Raw genomic sequence first — 20,662 nt, 5'->3', positions numbered from 1 at the left:
AAAAAAAAGACAAAAGCAGATCTAAGAGATACCAAGTATGGCTTGAGTGAAGGTGGACAATCATAAGGAAGGTTTTGGAGTGTAAGTGTAACCACAGTACATATTAATGAACCCTGCTCCATTCTAGAACAGCACTTGATTGGTGTACCAGAAACAGCAGAAGGAGCAGCAGACTGACCTGTCCCCTTGTAGACATACAAACCCTTCCCCGTTTTGTGTCTGTAGGACCCAGCATCTAAGTAGCAGCTGCCCTGGGAAAGTTGTGTCTCAATATCAGAACCCAGGTGAAGGCTCCAGCTCTTGCAGCAGCCACAAGCACGAGGTCAGCAGCAATTCCTTTACCATCATATACTTGGGGTGGGTTGTTCTTCCTTCCATGTTAGGCTCCGTGGAGAGGCCTCTGGCTAAATCGGTTGTGAGCCCCGGATTCCTCGCTGCCTCCCAGATGGAAGGCAGTTACAATTTCAGCTATGACCTGGGGAAAATCCAGGTGTGGTTCAGGCTCCCATAGCGAGGCTGGAGAGGAGGCTGGTGGGGACACTGCCCGTAAAGGTTGGGTTCAGAGGTTACCAGGAGACGTCAGAGTTCTCTGGTTTCTGCGGCTAACGCAGAACTCTCTCATCTCAAGGGTTCTTCCGGAAAAGGCAGCCATTCCGGTATTATTTTCAGTCAAGGAGACTCTACACTTAACAGACCTGAGCTAGAATGTTCCATCGGTCTCCAGCAGACATTTACCAGGACCTTCAGCTGGAACGTCTTCCTGGACTTCCCCGTATTTCCTCTTCCTGCGGCAACGGGGTCCTTCTCATCAGTACTTGCATAATTAGAGGAAATTATTTTAGTAACACTTAAAACAAAGATGATCTCTTCAAGGTGACTCACATTCATTCTATCCTCCATCATTAATCCCGGAACAGTACCCCTACTCACCCTATATTTACATAATTAAGGAAATCCTCCCACATTGTTCTTTACATAACAACGGGTCATTCACCTTGATTTATGACCCGGCTGTACCTCAGAAACACCCAACAAAGTTTAAAGAAAAAAAAAAAGTTCCCCCTAAGGGGGAGAATCCTACACATTTATCTCTGCCTTGGTAACCATTTAGTAGGGCACTTTGAGAGGTTTGAAAATTGCAGGTATCCCCTCGTTTTTTTTGCAAGGTCAAGTTAGGCCTCTGCTTTTATGAAAAGACCTACATTAGTACAGGTATCCCTCAGAAATACCACGGGGTCAGTTCCAGGCCACTGAAACAAGAATATCACAACAAAGTGATACAAATGAGTTTTTTGGTTTCCCAATGCATATAAAATATGTATTTACACAACTGTAGCTTATCAAGTGTGCAATAGCATTATGTCCGGGCAAAAGTACACATCTTACTTAAATACTGCTGAAAAATGCTAAACCATTAATAGTATTAAAAAAAAACCCCAAAGACATGTACTTTGTCCTCATAATGCACTAAAGAAAATGTAAATGTGATTTATTTTTGGAACAACGTGCTTAGTTGGAGATAGAAATAATCCAAAGGAGGTGAAACCAACTCAAACATGCATTCAAGAAGGAGTGTAAAAAAATAACTTTAAATTCCTAGGATCCGTTTCCACCTAAGGAGGAGCTGAGAAGGGAGGAGCCCTTGGTATCCTGACCCAAGGTTATTTCCGTAATGAGGCTTACTCATAGTTTTGAAAATTTCGTAACGTCGTGATTTATTAGTGTTGCTTTTGGAAGGGATGGTTTGCATGAGGCATCCAACCACGGAACAAAATTTCCCACCTGGTGAAAAAAAAAAAAAAGGGCTCAACAATCACCGGAGCTTCTGGTAAGTTGCAGTGACGGCTCACAAGTCACCTCAACCAGTGCAAGAATAATAATGGGAGAAAAAAATTAATGGGAGAGTTTGAAATATTGCAAGAATGACCAAAACGTGACTCAGACCCTAAGTGAACAAATGCTGTTGGGAAAAGGGCGCTGAGTAATCTGCTTGACACGGGGTTGCCACAACCTTCAATTTGCAAAAAAAAAAAAAAAAAAAAAAACCCAGAAAACAAAAAACCCCAACCAAACCGCAATACCTGCGAGGAGCAATAAAGCCAAGCGCAGGGAAACAAAGTGTGTCTGTAACTACTCTCCCCAAGCGGGAAAAAAAAAAATCGGGAGTTTCCATTTTTTGCAAAAAAAAAAAAGGCAAAAAAAGACACACCCAAAAAACCCAAAAAAGAGGAGCAGCAGCTGGGGGTTCCGCAGAAGGCGGCCGCCAGCCGGAGCCTCCCGGGACGAGGCGCGGCGTCCAGGGCCGCGCAGCCTGGGCCCCGGCGGGAGGGGCGTGCGGAGGTGCCAGGGCGGCGGGGGCCCAGCGGGGTCAGGGCGGGAAGCGGAGCGGCCGCCCGGGCTGCTGGCGGGGTTCCCGGGCCGTCGCTGTGACCTCGGGCAGCAGGGGCCGCGCCTGGGGCTCGGCCGCACCCGCGAGTGGGTCCCGTTACACAGGGGCCAGGCGCTGACCGTCGGCTTTCGGGCACCACGCGGCACCAGGAGCTCCCGCAGCCCGGGAGAACAGCGACAGCGCCCGCGCACCTGCGCCCCGGTACCTGCACCCGCCCCCGCACACGCACGTAACCGCGCGCAGCCGACCGGGCCACCTGCCCCCCGCCCGCTCCTGAAGCCACCCCCCCGGCCTCGCGTTCGGACCAATACAGCGGCACCCCGCGCGTGACGTGACCGGAGGCCAGCCAATAGGAGGCCAAGCCCGGCCGCAGAGGCGGGGCCCCGCAGCCGTGCCTCTGGCCCAATGAGGAGCCGGGCTGAGCGCCCCCGTGCGGGAGCGTAACTGCGGACGCGCGGCGTCCTGAGCACGTGACCCACGCCCGCCGCGGCCCGGCCCCGCCCCCTGGGCTGGCGGTAGCGCGATGGCCACGCTGCCAATGGCTCGCAGCGCCTCTCGTCACGTGCGGGCGTTGCGGGCCCCGCGGCCTCCGGGAGGTCATGTGACGGCTGACGTCAGCGCGACGCGCCCCAATGGAGAAGCAGAGCCGCCTCGGCCGGACGCAGCATGGATTCGTCGCCGCGAATTACGGCGCGGCCGGGGTGGGGCCGGCTCGTCACGTGCCTGCGGGGCGGCCTCGGGCGGGGTAGGCCGCTGGTCGCGGGGCGAGCGGGCGCGCAGGCGCCCTGGGGACCCGGTAGCGGCGGCGGCGGCGGCGGCCGGACCCGGATCCTGGGCCGGAGGCGGCGGCGGCCATGGCGGCAGACGGAGAGCGATCCCCGCTGCTCTCCGAGCCCGTCGACGGGGGCGCCGGCGGCAACGGGCTCGTGGGGCCGGGCGGGAGTGGGGCCGGGCCCGGGGGCGGCCTAGCGCCCTCCGCGCCGCCGTACGGAGCCGGTAAACATGCCCCGCCCCAGGGTAAGCCAGGGTGGGCCCGGGGCGCCCCCGGGGGCCGCCGGGAGCGGGAGCGGGAGGGGCGGGGCCGGGAGGGGGCGGGGCCGCGGGGGCACCTGCGCCAGGTGCGGGGGCGGGGCGGGACCCCAGCGCCAGGTGCAGGCGGGGGCGGGGGCTCCTGCGCCCGGTGGCGCCGCGGCCCCCGGGGGGGAGGGCTTGCGGCGCCCGTCGGAGGGGGGGCCTGCAGCTGGTGCCCCCCAACTCCCCCTTTCCTGTGCAGCGTTTCCCCCGTTCCCCGAGGGACACCCGGCCGTGCTGCCCGGCGAGGACCCGCCCCCCTACTCGCCCCTGACCAGCCCGGACAGCGGGAGTGCCCCGATGATCACCTGCCGCGTCTGCCAGTCTCTCATCAACGTGGAAGGCAAGATGCATCAGCATGTAGTGAAATGTGGCGTCTGCAATGAAGCCACTGTGAGTTATGCGCATCTGTGAATCGGGCCCTGTTTCCTAGATCCTCTTTCTGGTCCTCGAGTCTAGAGCCCGGCCGCCGGGCCTCAGCCGAGGGCTGGCCACGAAACCCGAGTTTCAGTTTCAGGAGTCTCCTCGCCGTCCCCCGGACGCCTCCCGCCAACCAGTTCAGCATCCCGCACCTTGACACCCATCCCGGATGCTCAGCCCGGTCTCACGCGCTCGGCTTTTCTCCGTTATTCTGTCCTAGCTGAAACCTCATCTCTCTGATCTCTCCTCGGAAGGTTTTTTTTTCGGAGGAAGTGGAAGGGATTGGAATTCGAGGTTTGCTTACCGATGTCCTCCTTTTTGTCTAGCCAATTAAGAATGCACCTCCAGGGAAAAAATACGTCCGGTGCCCGTGTAATTGTCTCCTTATCTGCAAAGTGACTTCCCAGCGGATTGCCTGCCCTCGGCCCTACTGGTAAGAGGCGTAAGGTGGGGTGGGGAGGGAAGGGCATCAGTGGGGAAAAATTAGAAAGCCTTAGAAAGGATGATTGTTTGCAGAGAACACAAAGGTAAGAGAGCCTGGTGTTTATCCAGGAGGAGGAAAAGCTGCAGACTAGTGTGGCTTTAGGATGTTGTAGCCACATTTGTCTTCTCTCACTGGGATGAAATGGTGTCCTTTAGGGAAATAGAGAGTCTAGGGGACTGGGTGAATTATCGGGGGATAAAAGGGAAATTAGAGATCTGAAGTTTAAGCAGTGCTGTTTCTCAAGACTCCCTGGGGGTAAGGTTGGGGGGAGGCGGGGTATGTTACGGGTACAGAGTAGAGGGAGTGGAGGGTGCGAGGAGGGGTAGTACTCAGACCCTTAGGATTAAACGTTATTTACACGTCATTTTTTTCTTTACAGCAAAAGAATCATCAACCTGGGGCCTGTGCATCCAGGACCTCTGAGTCCAGAACCACAACCTGTGGGTGTCAGGGTCATCTGTGGACACTGCAAGAATACTTTCCTGGTGAGGAGGAGTTTTGGGAAGCCTTGGACGGAGAGAGAGAAATAGAAGTAATGGTGAACGTATTTCTGAGTTATAATAATGAGTTCTTAGGAGGTCTGCTCTTTCTCATCTGTTCCCATTTCCTGCCCTCCCCTGCCACTGGGCCTTCACTGGACGTGACTCTGCTTCTATTAATTGGCTTCCCCTTTTTTTTGTTCTCCATAGTGGACAGAGTTCACAGACCGAACCTTGGCCCGTTGCCCTCACTGCAGGAAAGTGTAAGTGATTGGAGAGTGACATTGCTGAACTAGCGGCTGTGTAACATGTGAACAGGTACAGGACAACCTGCAGGGCTGTGGCAAGCGTCCATTTGTTTGCCTCCCCACAGGTCATCTATTGGGCGCAGATATCCACGAAAGAGATGTATCTGCTGTTTCTTGCTTGGCTTACTCTTGGCCGTCACTGCCACTGGCCTTGCTGTGAGTAACCTTGACCCAACCCGTTTCATTCTTCGGCCTCCTCCCTGTAGCGTAAGATTTGGGAAACGGCTACCCTAAAAAAAGTGAAAGAAACGGAGTTTTGGTGGTTTTATCTTGTTTTAACGTGTAGGTGAGCTGAAATTGGCAGGTAAGTGATAAACTTGACTATTACTATAGGAGTAAAAGCTAGGGACGCCTGGGTGGGTCAGCAGTTGAGCATCTGCCTTTGGCCCAGTGTGTGATCCTGGAGTTCCTGGATCGAGTCCCACGTCAGGCTCCCTGCATGGAGCCTGTTTCTCCCTCTGCCTATGTCTCTGCCTCTCTGTGTCTCTCATGAATAAATAAATAAAATATTTTTTAAAAAAGGAGTAAAAGCCAGCTGTCTTCTTTGTGCAGAAGATAGGGCAGTAGAGACGTGGGTTAAGAGTTGCTCACTTGTCAGATGCTAAGAAGAACTGATAGGTGTCTGGGATTGTATCCGGGACTTACATTAAGTCCCAGACACCCAGGGACTTACATTATCTTTGTAGAGGAGGGAGCAACAACTGGGTTTTTAAGGAGGTCCCTCGAAGGTGGATACACATGGATAGGGAACCAGGGATTGAAGTTTCCATCCTCTTAACCAGTGTTTCTAGAAAGTGGTGAGAGAGCAACAGTAATTCCATCTCCCTCCTCCTTCTTCAGTTTGGCACGTGGAAGCACGCACGGCGATATGGAGGCATCTACGCGTCCTGGGCGTTCGTCATCCTGTTGGCTGTGCTGTGTTTGGGCCGGGCCCTCTACTGGGCCTGTATGAAGGTCAGCCACCCTGTCCAGAACTTCTCCTGAGCTCCACGATGACCCACAGACTGTGCCTGGCTCCTCCCTGGTGGGGACAGTGACACTACAAAGGGAACCATGGTCAAAGGCTCCCTCAGCCTCTATGAGGGGAGCCAAGCAGCTGCCTTCCTTTTCCCTGGGGAGAGGTAGGAAGGAACCAGGCCCTCACCTAGGTTTGGAGGGGTGGAGAAGACCACTGCTGGCCATCTGCTTTCCTCCAAGGGCTGCTGTGTTTAGGGTGTAGCAGGCAGGACATTGCCCCTAAACCTGGGTCTTAAAAGAGGGTCCTAGCCTTGTCCTTCCTAATATGCTCCCTGAGAGCCATTCCTGTCCCTTAAACATTCCAGGGCAGGGTGGGGGTGGGTAGCCCTGGGGGTTCCCTCCCTCTTGTGCACCATTAGGACCTTGCTGCTGCTATTGCACTTCACCAGGGGCTGGCTCTGGCCTCAGTACCCTCAGTCTCCTCTCCCCCCATTCCGGTGTCCTAGGGGGGTGGGGTCAGCCGCTGCTCTGTACAGAACTACAGGAACTGATGTGTATATAATTATTTAATGTGGGATACATTCCCCTAGTCCTGTTATTTCCCTTAATTCCTCCTTCCAACCTTACTCCCTAGTTGCGGTGTTGAACTGGGCTGGGTAGGGTTGCTTTGTCTTGGGGGAGGCTAGGGAGTCATCCTGTGCTTGTAAATAAAGAAGGTCGTGACTATCCTTCTCCAGTTGTTAATCTTTATATGTGAAAAGACGAAGGCACAGAACGCGAGGCTGAAACTATGGCTCTTTATTTTCATGTGGACAGTTTAAAGGAAGTCATCGGTAGCTTTTGCTTAACGTAAAAAAAGGCAAAAAATTGGGGGGTTAAAAGAAAGCATCACGAGGAGCCTAGTTGAAGGATTTGTGTTTTTAGAAGGGAAATACAGTGCAGATATTTCTAGAGAGCAGTTTTTAAAGAAGTTTGTGGAGGTTAAGTTTTAAAGCTAGCTTGGGGAGGGGGCGCTTATTTCCCAGGCTTCCAGTCATTTGGGAGCATGTCACAGCGCTAGGTATAAGGTGATAGGACAGTGGTCACTGCCCAGGGCCTTGGAACGGATCTTGCTGTCACACAAGGCAGGTAAGAGAGAGTGAGACAACAAGAAGTAGTCAAGGCGCCAACCGACATTTTTGGATCGCGCATTCATCATGTAGGTCCAAAAGGTATATGCGTAGGCTGTGTTGGGGTAGAGGTGCCGGAAACTGTCAGCCAGTGGCACAGCCTGCAGTAATTCCCCAAAGCCTTGGCGTTCTTGGGGAGTGAAGCCGGCATTCTTCTTGTTTCCCTTGGGGTTACGCAGGTCGATTTCTTCGTGAGCCACGTTGAGGTCCCCACATAGCACAAGGGGCTTGCGGGAAGCCAAGCCCTTCAGAAACTTGCGGAAGGCTTCGTCCCAGCGCTGCCGGTACTCCAAGCGCACCAGACCTCGGCCTGCGTTAGGCACATAGGCGGTCACCAGCATGAACGTGTCGAACTCGGCCACAATCACTCTGCCTTCCTGATCGTGCTCCTCCTCACCTGCACGAGGGAGGAAAGAATCAGCATTGAGAAGTTAGAAAAGGAAAAGCCAAGGGATCCCATCCCGATCAGGGGCCAGAGTGGGGTACTGGCGGTTGGTCTGGAAGAGCTCAGGGACTAGGCATCCGTGGGGTCTCACCGATGCCATAGGAGACTTTGAGCGGGCACTGGCGGGACAGCAGGCCCACACCGCTGTACCCCTCCTTGTCTGACGGAGCGGACCAGTACTGGTGGGGCAGTCCAGGTAGCTCCTGAAGTTCAGCGGGTAGTTTGTTCTCCGAACATTTGGTCTCCTGGAGGCAGAGGATATCTGGTGCCTCTTCCTTTACCCACTGTAAGCCAGACGAATAGTAGTAAAACTGTCAGTTGAGACGTTTACCGAGGACCCAGTGCCAAGTCCTAGAGCCACCGAGTCCCTACGCTTAAACGGGAAGACTAGCAAGCCCGGCACCTGGGTGCTCAGCATCTGCCATCAGCTCAGCTCAGGTGCCACGGTCCCGGGAGGGGCCCCACGTTGTCCGTCCCCTTCTACGCCCCCCACCCCTGCTTGTACGCACTCTCTCAAGTGTTTTTTTTTAAAGTCTAGTAAGCATGATATTTAAGCAGTCAAATTCGGTAACTGGCAACTAACGGAGAGAGATAAAGGACGCGGTTACAGGCAACACCGAGGAGCCTGTTTCATAGTAGATGACCACCTAAGCTGTGTAAGCAGTACTTTTAAAATATTAAGTGAACTAGAGGTGGAGCTCCAACCCCTGACGCCCAGCCGACGCAGCCCGGCACCACTACGCAGTAGTTAACTGGAGAAAACGCTGGAGATGGAACGCAGCCAGCCCAGGGAGCAGGTCTTGCAACCTGCCAGGAGGCGGAGCCATGACACCCGGCCCCTGGGACAGTCCCAACTCGGCGACGCCGCGCCTTTCAACGCTCCCACAACAAGCAAACTGCAGGCAGCAGGCGAGACCCGCCGCTGGGGCCGAAAGGGGTCGCGGCCGCGAGCCCCAATGGCGCAGAGCGCGGACGTCCTCCTCCGCGAGTCCAACTCACGTCGAGACCCTTCTTCTTGATCCAGGCTCGAAGCCCGTCTACGTTCCAAGAGCAGATCTTGAGGGTGGCCGACTTGCCGCTGGGCGCCGTCTTCTGATCCGGGGGGTCGTCGTACAGGGCCGGCCCCTCCCCGGCTGCCTCTTTTTCGCTTTTCTTGGCTGCACTCTTGCTCTTCTTGGCTTCCGGCTCTTAAAGATAAAGAACAGACGAGAAACGGGCGCTGCGCGGGGCCCCGCCGAGGGGCTGGAAGCCCCGACCCCGCCGGGCCCCGCCGAGACGCTGCGGGGCTGCGGCCTCTGCACCCGCTGCGCCAACCTCCGTCCGCCGAGGGGCCCGACGGCCAGCCGCCTGCACGGCCGGGGCCCCGGGGCTCTTACCCGGCCCGGGCTGCTCGCCGTCCTCCGCCGCGGCCTTCTTCCCCCGCTTCGGCATCACTGAGCCCCACGGCCTCCTGAGCGCGTCCCGCGCCGCCCACCGGAGCAGGGTCTGCACCGCGTGACCTGCAGGCGAAACGGCGTCGTGCACCGGGTGAGCGCGAGGGCGAGGCCGGGCCCCCGCTGGCCCGCTCCCGGCGCCCTTCCCCGCCCCCCGCGCCGCAGGCCGCGGAGCCCCGAGCCCCCGAGCATCCCGGGCCTCCGGGGCCGTCCGCGCGAGCGCTGCCTTCCGGCCGATCGAGGCCCGGAGCTAGGGCCCGGGCGCCCCCGTGGCTACCCCGCGGCTGACCTGGTAGGGCCGCGGCCCGGTGCTCCTCGCCCGACACAAAGACTGGGGCGCGCTCAGCCCCCACGTGGGCGACCCGGGCGGTCACGTGAGCCGGGCCGGCCCGCCTCGGGCGGGGACTGTGCGTGATTGGGTCGTCGGGGACACGTGACGCCGAGGCCCCGCCCCCGCCGAGGCCCCCGCCTTCCACCCGGGGCTGTTCACGGATGTGCCGGACGCGCGCCTCCCGCCGCCGCGGGGAAGCAGAAGGGAGCGGAAGAAGCCCGCGGGGAGGGAGGAGGTGGGGGGGGAGGGGGCGGGCCCCGGCGGGAAGCGGGGCGGGGCCACACTGGGAGGAGCGGACGCGCTCCGGGCCCGGCAGCTGGGAGGGCGGGTCCCTAGGGGGCCTCGGCTTCCGGCCGCGTGCGCCCGGGGGCTCCGCGCAGGCGCGGCCATGCCGGCGGTGCTGGGCCTGGAGGGCAGCGCCAACAAGGTCGGCGTGGGGGTGGTGCGCGATGGCGCGGTGCTGGCGAACCCGCGGCGGACCTACGTCACGCCCCCGGGCACAGGTGCGCGCGGGCCCCGCGGCCGGGCCGGGCGGGGAGGTGGGCGCCGCTCCACGGTCGCCGCGGGAGCCACACCGGGCGGGGCGGGGGGCGGGGCGACGGGCGGGGCGACGGGCGGAGTGGTGGGTGGGGCAACGGGCGGGGGCGGGGCGACGGGCAGAGTGATGGGCAGGGCCGGCGATGGGCAGGCAGGGTGATAGGGCGATGGGCAGGAGGATGGGCAGGCGGGGTGATGGGCAGGGCGGGCGATGGCCAGGGCGATGGGCAGGTGGGGTGATGGGCAGGAGGATGGGCAGGTGGGGGGATGGGCAGGGCGATGGGCAGGGCGCTCGATGGCCAGGGCGTTGGGCAGGCAGCTTCCCCCAGGTGGCCGGGAGGGTTAGGAGCAGGGGCATTCGCGGTCATCAGTACGTGACTTGGACTCGTGATTCCTGCTCTTAAGATGCAGATGGCAACGCCTCATTGTTGGGTCTCGAGAGCGGACGGGAGCACAGAACATAGCACAAATTTTAACCAACATTGTTCCTAAGTTTCCATGTTGTCCTTCGCTCTCCCTTAAACTCCTGCACTTATGGGAAAAGACGAGTTTAGTGCATGTACCTGGAAAGCCTCTCTGAAGCGCCCTGTTACGGTGGGGGGGCTCGCTAGGAAACAGGACTTTGTTCTGCGTTCGCTCTTCCAGGTAGTTTTGGCCCCCGGAGCACGGAGTTAGGGTAGGCAGCGTTTTATGATGCTCTGATTGTAATCTATCTAATGTTGCGTGAAGGACCACGATGTGGTCGCGTGGGGCCTCTAGGGCCGCAGAGAAGGTCACCAAAGGGCAGGACGTAGGTAGGCACCACTGGAACGGAGTCCTGAAGGCGGCGTAGGAGTTGGGTTTGAAGAAGGGCCTTCCTGAGAGCTGGTCGGCCTCGCCAGGGGCTCGGGAGCGTGCATCCGAGAACCTGGAAGACAGGATGCTTGAGGAGAGTGGAAGGGACTTTTCCCACGCTTTGTAGACGCTAAAAGCCACACAGCCCTCTGTTTTCCCGGTAAAATGGGTTTATTCAGGAGTAGTAGAGGATGGCAATTTGGATCCGGGAAGCTGTGGCAAGACCATAGGCAAGTCCAGAGAACAAGCAGAAGGACTGATCTTTTACAGGGAGGACGGGGTCGTTGGGAGGGGCTGTGATTATAAAAAGGTCATTGACGGGGCAGCTGCCTGGCTTGGTCAGAAGTGTGTGACTTTTGATCTCGAGGTCGTGAGTTGGAGCCCCGTGTTGAGTTAAATAGAGATTATTTAAATAAATAAGACTTAAAAAAAAACCTTAAAAAGTGCATTGAGATAAACTGAGAGTATCAAGTGCAGTTGCTTTTCATTGGCTGGAAAATCTTTTCCTCTTGCTGGGGTGTGGAGTTAGAGGCTTCTTCCTGTCGGGGATGCAAGGTATTCCTCTTGCCATTGGGATCTGCAGTTGAGAGGGAGCGGCTGGATATGAAAGCCTCCCCTTTTGGCCTCCTGACTCCATTTTAGAGACGATTTCTTTTATTCAGTGTCGCAGCTACTGAAACCCCTGCGTTTGGCTTCCGCCTACCTTTGCTACAGGAAAACCCCGTAATCTGTGGCCTGCGTCTATCCCTAGGGTTCCTTCCAGGGGATACTGCTAGGCATCACCGGGCGGTTATCCTGGACCTGCTACAGGAGGCGCTCACAGAGGCTGGACTGACATCCCAGGAGATCGACTGCATTGCCTACACCAAAGGTACAGCTGGGAGAGCAGCTGACAGCAGAAATATATACCTGGGGCCTGGCTAGGTCCAGCCTGACGCTGCACCCCGCTGCCCCCTCAACCCCCTGCCCTACCTCTCACATCCCTCACTTTCCCGGCTGTATTTTTCCCAGCATCCTTAGGAACCTGACTCTCGTTTTTGTTCCCCTAGGCCCTGGCATGGGTGCCCCGCTGGTTTCCGTGGCTGTTGTGGCCCGTACTGTGGCCCAGCTGTGGAACAAGCCATTGCTGGGCGTCAACCACTGTATAGGCCACATTGAGATGGGTCGCCTCATCACCGGAGCCACCAGCCCGACTGTGCTATATGTCAGCGGAGGAAACACGCAGGTACTTGGAGGACTCCTTCCTGCCCCCCTCATTTCCAGGGCACTGTGCCAGCAGCTCCCATGTCATCCCTCATCTGAACCTAAAACCTCACGTGCTGGAAAACCACAAAAAAGTTGGCGTCCTTGCAGATTTGGGTGAGATGGTCACTGTGTTAGATGATTCTTAGACGTGTGGCGCTAAAGAGAACTTTCCAATTTCAAAAAAGAATAGGAAGGAGTGAGGCCTTTAAACTAACAAAAGAAAAAAAATAAAGTAATGAAAGGGTTTTTACTTTTATTATTTTGGAACTTATCTTTTCTCTGTGTCTTAGCAGTTAAAACTAAGGGGAAAAAAAACAACTAAGGGGCACCGTGATTTGTTTATTTATGATAATTGCATGTTTTGTCTGCGTTCCTGGGGGTAAATAAACAAGTTCTCCCAAGAGTGTGCAAACATAGGTAATTTCAAGAATGCTTTGCAAGTAGCAGAGGGCGTTGTAGGTTTATAGGGGAAGGCAGAGTGGCTCGGGGTATCTTACAGAACCTTTTGAGGTGGTGATTGGAGAACGCCAGCCTTCCTTTCCTGCAGAACACCTGATGGGGTTACTGTCAGAAAAAGTCCTCGTCCCCAGCTTATGAAAGGCTTAGAATTTCATTTTGCAAAATAGTTACTTAGGATGAAGCACCGCTTCCCATGAAAATGATGTGGGAACTTTTACAGATAGAAGGCATATAGCTGGCTGGGGCCTGAAGGGTGACTCACAAAATTAGGGACTTGGCTCGTGGAAAGTAGCAGGTAAGGAAGAGGAGCGGTGATGGTTTGCTCATTCTCTGACCTCTTAAGACCTGTGTGGGTGGGAAAACGAGGGAAGATGGTTGGGGAGACGAGCAGACGACAGGCGCAGAGAGGCAGGGTTTGTTTCCTTCCCCTTCCGTTGCCAGCCTTTTAACGGCAGAGTTCGGTCTACCCCAGAGTGGAGGGAGACCCTTAGCACCAGAAAGGGAAAGGGACTTATTAGGGTCTCGAGGAAGCGCCCACTGTTGGAAGCATACGGGTCAGTGGGCGGTAAATATTCTATGCGGTAAAAGTCGGTCAGACGTGCAGAATGAACGTAAGCTGATGACCACGCAGAGCTGGGCGTCCCGTGAGCGTGACCCTATATGGGGTTTTCCAGTTTTTTTTGTTTTTTTTTTTTTGGGTTTTCCAGTTTTTGAACTCTGCTACTCATCTGGTTTCCAGATGGCACTGCCCGGGTAGGATGACCTAGAAGGACTGGTTCCCTGCCCCCGGCCCGAAAGCCCGTTCCTAGTCCATGCTATCCAGAGGTCTTTCAAGGACATACTAGGAACCTCCAAGCTAGGAAGACGTATTCGAGACGAGAGTTGCTTCTGCCCCGGCCGAGGCTGCCTTCTGTAGGTTAGGAATCTGCTCTGGGAATCCTCAGATTCCCAGGCTTTTGAGAGGAGAGTGTGAGAAAGTCCCTCTGCAGGGTGCGGGTGAGTGCTTTTGTTCTGTCTCTTACGGGAAGCTGCCAAGGCCCGTTGATTCTCTGCTATACTCCTCCCCGAAGCCAAATACTCCTCTTTACAGACGCGAGGTTTCACGGACACCCTCCTCACCCTTAGGTGATCGCATACTCAGAACGTCGCTACCGCATCTTTGGGGAAACCATCGACATCGCCGTGGGGAATTGTCTGGATCGTTTTGCTCGAGTGCTGAAGGTGAGTGACTGGGGCTGGGGAAACAGAAGGTGCGGGTGGGTTTCTGGGGAGCCGTGGAAGTGGAGGGAGAATGGAGGAAGTTAGCTTCTTAGGCTTCCTGGATATCTGACTCCATCCTCTTTTTCCCTCTGCTAGATTTCCAATGACCCAAGTCCAGGCTACAATATCGAGCAGATGGCAAAGCGGTAAGGGCCGCAAGTTGGGAGGAGGCTGGCTGTAGGGCTTCCAGGATTCCCCTAGGAGCGTTAAGGAGGTTGGGTGGCTTTGAAGGCTTAGCGTCTCAAACGCTCACTCCCACGTAGAGGCAAGAAGCTGGTTGAGCTGCCCTATACCGTAAAGGGGATGGATGTCTCGTTCTCGGGGATCCTGTCTTTCATAGAGGTGAGTGTGGGGCAGGGGAGGACAGCGCTGTCCTGCTCTTTAACGAGGCGTACGTTTGGTTCACCATCGTCTCTCTTGCCTAGAGTGTGGTTCTGGTCTACGCTGGATGCTGAGTAAATCCATTTAGCGAGTATTTATTAAATGTCTTCTGTGTGCCTGGCAATGTTCTGGGCAGTAGCCTAATTCTCGTGTGCGCGTGTGTGAGACAGAGACAGAGGAGTTGGTGGGGGAGGGTAGTAATAACATAAAAAGGGTCCGGTGGTGACAAGCGTCACGGAGGAAAGCGAAGCTGAGTGAGGGGCTGGGGGGGCAGTGGGGCCAGGGCGGGCTGTAACTGGAGCCCCGATGCCTGTGGCCGTCGCTCAGCGCAGTGCCGGTGAGAGGCTGGGCGTGGGGTGGACGTGCCACTACGCTGGGTTGGGGTGAGCCGCGGCCCTCCAGGTGCCCTGAGCCTTGCTGTCTGGTCATCCCCAGACCGCAGTTCCCTGTCTCACCTGTGTTTTCTTTGCTCGTAGGATGCCGCCCAGCGCATGCTGGCCACAGGCGAGTGCACGCCTGAGGATTTGTGTTTCTCTCTGCAGGTAATGGGACAGAGCGTTGGGCGTGGGGGGACTTGTATGTAGCAGAATGATGCTGAGACTCCGTCCTCACCTTCTCTGTGCCCCGCAGGAGACTGTGTTTGCCATGCTGGTCGAGATCACAGAGCGAGCTATGGCACATTGCGGCTCCCAGGAGGCCCTCATCGTGGGAGGTGTGGGCTGTATGTATCGTCCAACCACGCTCCTCTTTCCTACTCCTGGGCATTAGCATTCTCCTCCCTAAATCTAAGGGTCTGGGGAAATGACAAGTTTCTGCTTCCCAGCCCTTGCCCCCTGAACGCCTGCTTCATTTTTGTGAGTCACACGCCTGAGCTACAGCCGGACCTCGCAGAAAGGGCTGAAGCCGAGCCAGCCCTAACCCTCCCTCCTCATAGGTAATTTGAGGCTACAGGAGATGATGGAGACCATGTGCCAGGAACGTGGGGCCCGGCTTTTTGCCACAGACGAGAGGTGAAGGCCCTTCCCCTGTGTTGGTTTCTTTTTTTTTTCTCCAATACTGTGATTTTCTACCCTTAGTTCCCAAATTCCATGTCTCGTTTCCTTCCCAGATTTTGCATTGACAACGGGGCCATGATAGCCCAGGCCGGCTGGGAGATGTTTCGGGCAGGGCACAGGACCCCCCTCAGTGACTCTGGGATCACGCAGAGGTGGATACCCTCCTGGGGGGGCAGTGGGTTATGTGGGAGGGAGGCAGAAATCAGCTGGCGGAGGGCCCAGAATCATGGGGGCAGGGGAATGGGGGGCTCTCAGGGCTCCCAGCGAGTCTTCTGTGCTGCTTCACAGGTACCGGACAGATGAAGTGGAAGTGACCTGGAGGGACTAACAGGGAGCAGATAGCAGCCTCTGGGAGCCTGCGGGAGCCGGGCCTGCTCTCCATCCCGGCCTGGGTGCTCCTGGCCCACATCATCTGAACCTCAAGTTGACTCCGCAATAAAATAGTTCTGGTTTTGTATGTTAGTAACTGGCTCGTGTGAACGAGGAGTGATCTGGAGTCGGCACCGGCTAAACTCTTGTTGGGCCGTGTGGACAGGGAGGAAGGAGGGCCAGAGCAGGGCCGCGGCTGCGTGCACAGGGGTGCGGCTGGGGAGCTCAGGGGGGAGGGCCAGAGCAGGGGTGTGGCTGGGGAGCTCAGTGGGGAGGGCTAGAGCAGGGGTGCGGCTCGGGAGCTCGGCCTGAGGCTCTGTCCTCTGAGAGCCGTAACTGTGGTGCCCTAACCGGCAGCCAGTTGTGCCCTGCTCTGGGCTGCCTGATTGTGTTGCTCACGGCGCTGTGCTGCTGTAGGAGCCCAGAACTCCCGCGGGGGCAGCCTGAGCCAGCTGGCACGCTACTGGCTTGTGCCTCCAGCAGGACTGTGCTCCCAGCACCCACGTGCAGGCCTGCGGGGTCCCCCGAGCCCCTGGCTGCTGGCTCACGGGTCCTCCTGCCCTTTACCTCTCCTGTCCATCACAAGTCCCCAGTGACCGCGTCCCCTCCTAGTGCTGCGCTCCAGTGACCCTTCTCTCCACCCCTTCTTCCTCCTGGAATCCTGTGCAACCTGGAGCTATGAGCTGGCAATCAGTAAAGTCATCTCTTTTCTCCATGTCTTGTCTTTTTCAAATTTATTTAAGATTTTATTTATTTGACAGGTAGAGAACAACAGGGCAAATGGCAGAGGGAGAGGCAGGCTCCCCGCCGGGCTGGGAGACCCCCGGGATCACGACGTGGGGACGGAGTGAAGGCACACAGCCGCTCAACCACCTGAGCCCCCGCCCCGCCCCGAGCCTGGGCCCCAGGACTGCATTGCTCCCACGGCCTCTGCTGGGGCTGCTGTCTCGCCCCTGCCCCCACCCCCGCCGTACCGCTGACCCTGGGGGGTGGCCGTCCTCGCTCCCCCCGAGCTGAGTTCAGTCTGGGCCCACGCCTCCCGACCACACAGCTTAGGGACCCGGGTCCTAAGGGTCTCTGAGGTCAAGGGCCACCACCCCCACCTGTCAGGTCTCCATCCTAGGACCCGCGGGGGTCCCTGTCCTCTGCGCTCTGGTCTCGGCTCACTCTGGTCTCGGCTCGTGCCCCTCCCGGGACCTCGGCCTGCACCCCGATGGCGGCACTCGTTCCCTGGGTCCTGGTCTAGACTGTGGCTCCTCCGTATCCCCATGTCCGACATCCGCTGTCTTTCCAGCTCTCCCCTTACTGCGCTGGATCCAGCAGCTCGTCTCTTGGTTGGGCCCTCCAGTCTGTGGGCCTCCCCTCCGCTGGCCTCATCGCCTGTGTGTCTTCATTTGCCTCCAGCTGAATCCCAGTCCTGAGCCTTCACGGTGGGCACCTTGCCTCCGCTGCCCCCTGCTCTGGTGCTGCTCTGAGTCTCCCCAGGCTCAATTCCTGGGGCCGCGCAGCTGGAGGGGCTACATGCCAGGCCCCGCCTCGTGCTTAAATCCATCATCCTCAGCTGGTCCCTAGCCCTCTCACTCTCCCTCTTCTCAATACTTGTTTTATACCTTCTGGCCCCTCAAATCTGTATCTGCCCCGATCCTCACGCTTCCTTCATCTCCTATTTTGGTGAGAAGATAGAAGCAGCCAGAGCACCGACGGGCCCTCCCCGTGACATCTAACCACCTTCCAGTACTCGCTGCCCTCGGCTGCCCGTTAGCAGCATCCTGGTACTACCTCCGGCTACCCGGTCAGCTGGGCTCCATCTGGCTCCGCAGAGAACGGCTGTTGTCACATCTGGGAGGCAGGTGGGGCTGCTGGGAGGGGCTGGGGAGGCCCCAAAGGGCCCTGCAGGGTAGAGAATAGCTCCCCGCACAGAATTCCCTAGGCCCAGACGGCAGTGGTGTCAAGGTTGAGAGACCGCTATCAATACCCCATCCTGGGCGCCTGGGTGGCTAAGCAGCCAGGCGTCAGCCTTCCGCTCAGGTCCTGATTCCAGGGTCCCAGGATCGAGTCCCGCGTTGGGCCCCCTGCCCTGCAGGGAGCCTGCCTCTCCCTCTGCCTGGGCCTCTGCCTGTCTCTCTCTCTGTTTCTCATGAATAAATAAATAAAATCTTAAAAAAAAAAAACAAAAACCTGTCCATGCTCCCATCCAACAACTATGGTCAATCCCATCCCTCCAGCCCTTCAGGACACCTTTCAACAGTTTTCTCTCCTTTTCTGCAGAGCCACCATTTCCCTTTCTTTCCTAGATCTTCCTCTCAGCACATGGATACACCATCATCGTCCTCATTTTACAGACGTGGGCTCCTCGTGGCTCCATTTCCCCTTTCAGTGGCTTCCTGTTTTTCTGCTCCACTTTATAACAAGACATTTTAGACATTTTCAAACTGTCCTTTCCGATTCTCTGCCCCGGCTCCCTGCTAAGGCCGCTCTCCGCACCGTCCCCAGGGGCTTGACACAGCCGCCCTACGGCGCTCCCCGCGCACCCCACACAGCTGGTCCACGGCGTCTCACGCTCCCTCCTGAGACATTTTCTTTACCTGGCTCTAGACCATGCTCTCTGTTTCGCCTCTTACTTTACCGACCGCTCTTTCTTCGTCTGGTTTGCTGTTTTCTCCTCATTTCCCCAAACTAGGGTTTGGTCCTTGGACCACTCCTCTATTTACACACATACCTTCAGTGATTTTATCCACTTTCATACATTAAAACCGTTTCTAAATAATAAATAATAAATACATACATATATACAAACAAACCATTTCAAGGTGGGTGACTCCCAATTTTTTAGCTCTAACCTAGACTTCTGCTCTGAACATCTAGCTGTCGATGGGCATCTCAACCTGGGTGCCTAACAGACCTCTCAAACTTAACACACACAAAACAACCTTGTTTCTCCCCTTCCTCCAGCGGTAGACCTCCCTATGTCAGTGAATGACAACCCCGTCCCAGTTGCTCGCATCAAAAGCGCCCTGGTGTCTCAGACACCTCTTCTCCTCTCCGCCGGGTCATCAAGTCGCACGGACCTTGTCTTCACGTATATCCCAGATCCCATTTCTTCTTTCTTGCAGTGCTGCCCCCCTGGACGTAGCCAGGAGCCTCCCCGGGGTTACGGCAGGAGTTGCTGTGTCCCCTCCTACGAGCCTCCACTCAGAGGCAGCTCCCAGCACAGCAGCCGAGGGAACCACGTTCCCGGAGAAGCTGGACGCTGTCACCCTGTTGCTCAAGACCCTCCGTGTCTTCCTGTTCCGAGTGAAAGCGAGAGCAGGAGGCCTGGAGACCCTCCGTGACCCTCCCCGCCCGCCCCACTTACTGCTTCGATCTCACTGCCTGCTTGTTGGCTCTGCTCCAGCAGCAGTGGCCTGTTTCTCCCGAATCGCTGACTGTGCACTGACACCTCCAGGTCCTCACACTGGGTGCTCCTGCCTGCGAAGCTCGTCCGTCAGCTGGAGCTTGCTCGTCAGCCTCATAATCTTTAAGTCTTTGTTCAACGTGTTTTCTTTTTTCAGGGAGGCTTTCCTGACAACCCTACTTAGAATTGCACTCTTCCAGCACTTTCTAGCCCCCTTCCCGGTTTTATTTCTCTTCGTAGCACTTACCACTGTGTAATCCTGTAGTTCTGTGCTCATGGTTTGACTCCTTCCTTTAGAATACAAACTCCATGAGGCCAAGGGATTTTCATCATGTTCTATTCATTGCCGTATAACCTCCCTAAATTCTCCCGCTTAGAATAGGGTGGACACTCGGCATTTGCCGAATGAATAAATAAATCGATGCAGGGGTAACCCAAAGAGACAACCAAAGGCTATAAAGTAAGACTTGGGTCAAAAGATAAAAAGAATTGGGATTTTTTAAAAAGATTAATGTATTTATTTATGATAGACAGAGAGAGAGAGAGGCAGAGACACAGGAGGAGGGAGAAGCAGGCTCCATGCAGGGAGCACGATTCGGGACTCGATCCCCAAACTCCAGGATCGTGCCCTGGGCCAAAGGCAGGCGCCAAACCTCTGAGCCACCCAGGGATCCCCTAAAAGAATTGGGATTATGTGCACTTGGGAAAAGAGGAGCTTTCTGGTGACTTACTAAGTAGAAAGTGCTGATTAACACTTTTTTTCAGTGACGAAGGATAGACCCATAAATAGGTTGAAGATTCACTAAGACCTGGATGTTTACAATCAGAAATTTTGGGATGAGGAATCCCTGGGTGGCTCAGAGGAATCCCTGGGTGGCTCGAATCCCACGTCGGGCTCCCGGTGCATGGAGCCTGCTTCTCCCTCTGCCTATGTCTCTGCCTCTCTCTCTCTCTCTCTCTCTCTCTCTCTCTATCATAAATAAAAATTTTTAAAAAAGCATAGAGGTTTTAAAAAAAATCCCAGTTATTAAAAAAAAAGAAATTTTGGGATGGAAGATAGAGTGTTTGGGATTTAAATAGAAAGATGAATTCCTGTCCTTGAATATATTTGAGAGCAAGAATGAGCTCGTCTAGGTCTGGGAAATTAGTTTTATAAATGGGAATCAAGCATGTTATCAGGTATTAGCCTCAGGTATTTGTAAGTTTTTTTTTTTAAGATTTTATTTATTTATTCATGAGACACACACACAGAGAGAGAGAGAAAGAGAGAGGCAGAGACACAGAGGGAGAAGCAGGCTCCATGCAGGGAGCCCGATGCGGGACTCGATCCCGGGACCCCAGGATCATGCCCTGGGCCGAAGGCAGCCGCTCAACCACTGAGCCACCCGGGCTGCCCTATTTGTAAGTTTTTATTCATATTGTGGGATGGAATGGATCTTGGAGGGAGAACCTTCTTTAGCACCATAGACCCAGCTGGTACCTTAGTGGGACACTAACTTCTTTAGGCAGCTTTGGGTTCTTGGTGGAGGCTTCTCAAGATAGCCTCACAGTTTGTAAAACCAAAAGACTAAAATCATGGCTCCTTGGTTCCTAAATCGTGGCCCTCTCCTCTGTCGGTCTCTCCCGAGTGTCTTATTGGCGG

General features: G+C 55.9%; 4 protein-coding genes across 4 annotated transcripts; 3 read left to right on the top strand and 1 right to left on the bottom strand.

The window, feature by feature from the left end:
• Nucleotides 1-3,057: 3,057 nt before the first annotated feature.
• On the top strand, nucleotides 3,058-6,836 carry PIP4P1 (phosphatidylinositol-4,5-bisphosphate 4-phosphatase 1). Its single transcript, XM_055341850.1, has 7 exons — nucleotides 3,058-3,406; nucleotides 3,663-3,853; nucleotides 4,207-4,313; nucleotides 4,744-4,849; nucleotides 5,054-5,106; nucleotides 5,217-5,307; nucleotides 5,992-6,836. Exons 1-7 carry the CDS (start codon nucleotides 3,244-3,246, stop codon nucleotides 6,133-6,135), a joined length of 855 nt encoding a protein of 284 aa, XP_055197825.1. The 5' UTR covers nucleotides 3,058-3,243; the 3' UTR covers nucleotides 6,136-6,836.
• A 55-nt stretch (nucleotides 6,837-6,891) lies between these two features.
• On the bottom strand, nucleotides 6,892-9,540 carry APEX1 (apurinic/apyrimidinic endodeoxyribonuclease 1). The gene is made up of 5 exons (XM_055341847.1): nucleotides 9,445-9,540; nucleotides 9,099-9,221; nucleotides 8,722-8,909; nucleotides 7,814-8,006; nucleotides 6,892-7,674 (listed from the first exon to the last, which is right to left on the bottom strand). Exons 2-5 carry the CDS (start codon nucleotides 9,151-9,153, stop codon nucleotides 7,157-7,159), a joined length of 954 nt encoding a protein of 317 aa, XP_055197822.1. The 5' UTR covers nucleotides 9,154-9,221; nucleotides 9,445-9,540; the 3' UTR covers nucleotides 6,892-7,156.
• A 274-nt stretch (nucleotides 9,541-9,814) lies between these two features.
• On the top strand, nucleotides 9,815-16,341 carry OSGEP (O-sialoglycoprotein endopeptidase). The gene is made up of 11 exons (XM_055341846.1): nucleotides 9,815-9,989; nucleotides 11,609-11,728; nucleotides 11,907-12,082; nucleotides 13,687-13,782; nucleotides 13,918-13,967; nucleotides 14,085-14,163; nucleotides 14,679-14,744; nucleotides 14,833-14,923; nucleotides 15,137-15,212; nucleotides 15,311-15,409; nucleotides 15,546-16,341. Exons 1-11 carry the CDS (start codon nucleotides 9,875-9,877, stop codon nucleotides 15,583-15,585), a joined length of 1,008 nt encoding a protein of 335 aa, XP_055197821.1. The 5' UTR covers nucleotides 9,815-9,874; the 3' UTR covers nucleotides 15,586-16,341.
• A 553-nt stretch (nucleotides 16,342-16,894) lies between these two features.
• On the top strand, nucleotides 16,895-19,341 carry LOC129520609 (uncharacterized). The gene is made up of 3 exons (XM_055341711.1): nucleotides 16,895-16,960; nucleotides 17,310-17,476; nucleotides 18,740-19,341. The coding sequence occupies exons 1-3, from the start codon at nucleotides 16,895-16,897 to the stop codon at nucleotides 19,275-19,277; spliced, it is 771 nt and encodes a 256-aa protein (XP_055197686.1). The 3' UTR covers nucleotides 19,278-19,341.
• The last annotated feature ends 1,321 nt before the right edge of the window (nucleotides 19,342-20,662 follow it).

Source organism: Nyctereutes procyonoides, unplaced genomic scaffold (assembly GCF_905146905.1).
Source record: "Nyctereutes procyonoides isolate TBG_1078 unplaced genomic scaffold, NYPRO_anot_genome, whole genome shotgun sequence".
NCBI classification, from domain to species: Eukaryota; Metazoa; Chordata; class Mammalia; order Carnivora; family Canidae; genus Nyctereutes; species Nyctereutes procyonoides.
Note: the sequence above shows the minus strand (reverse complement) of the source record. Positions and strands in the feature narration are given on the sequence as shown.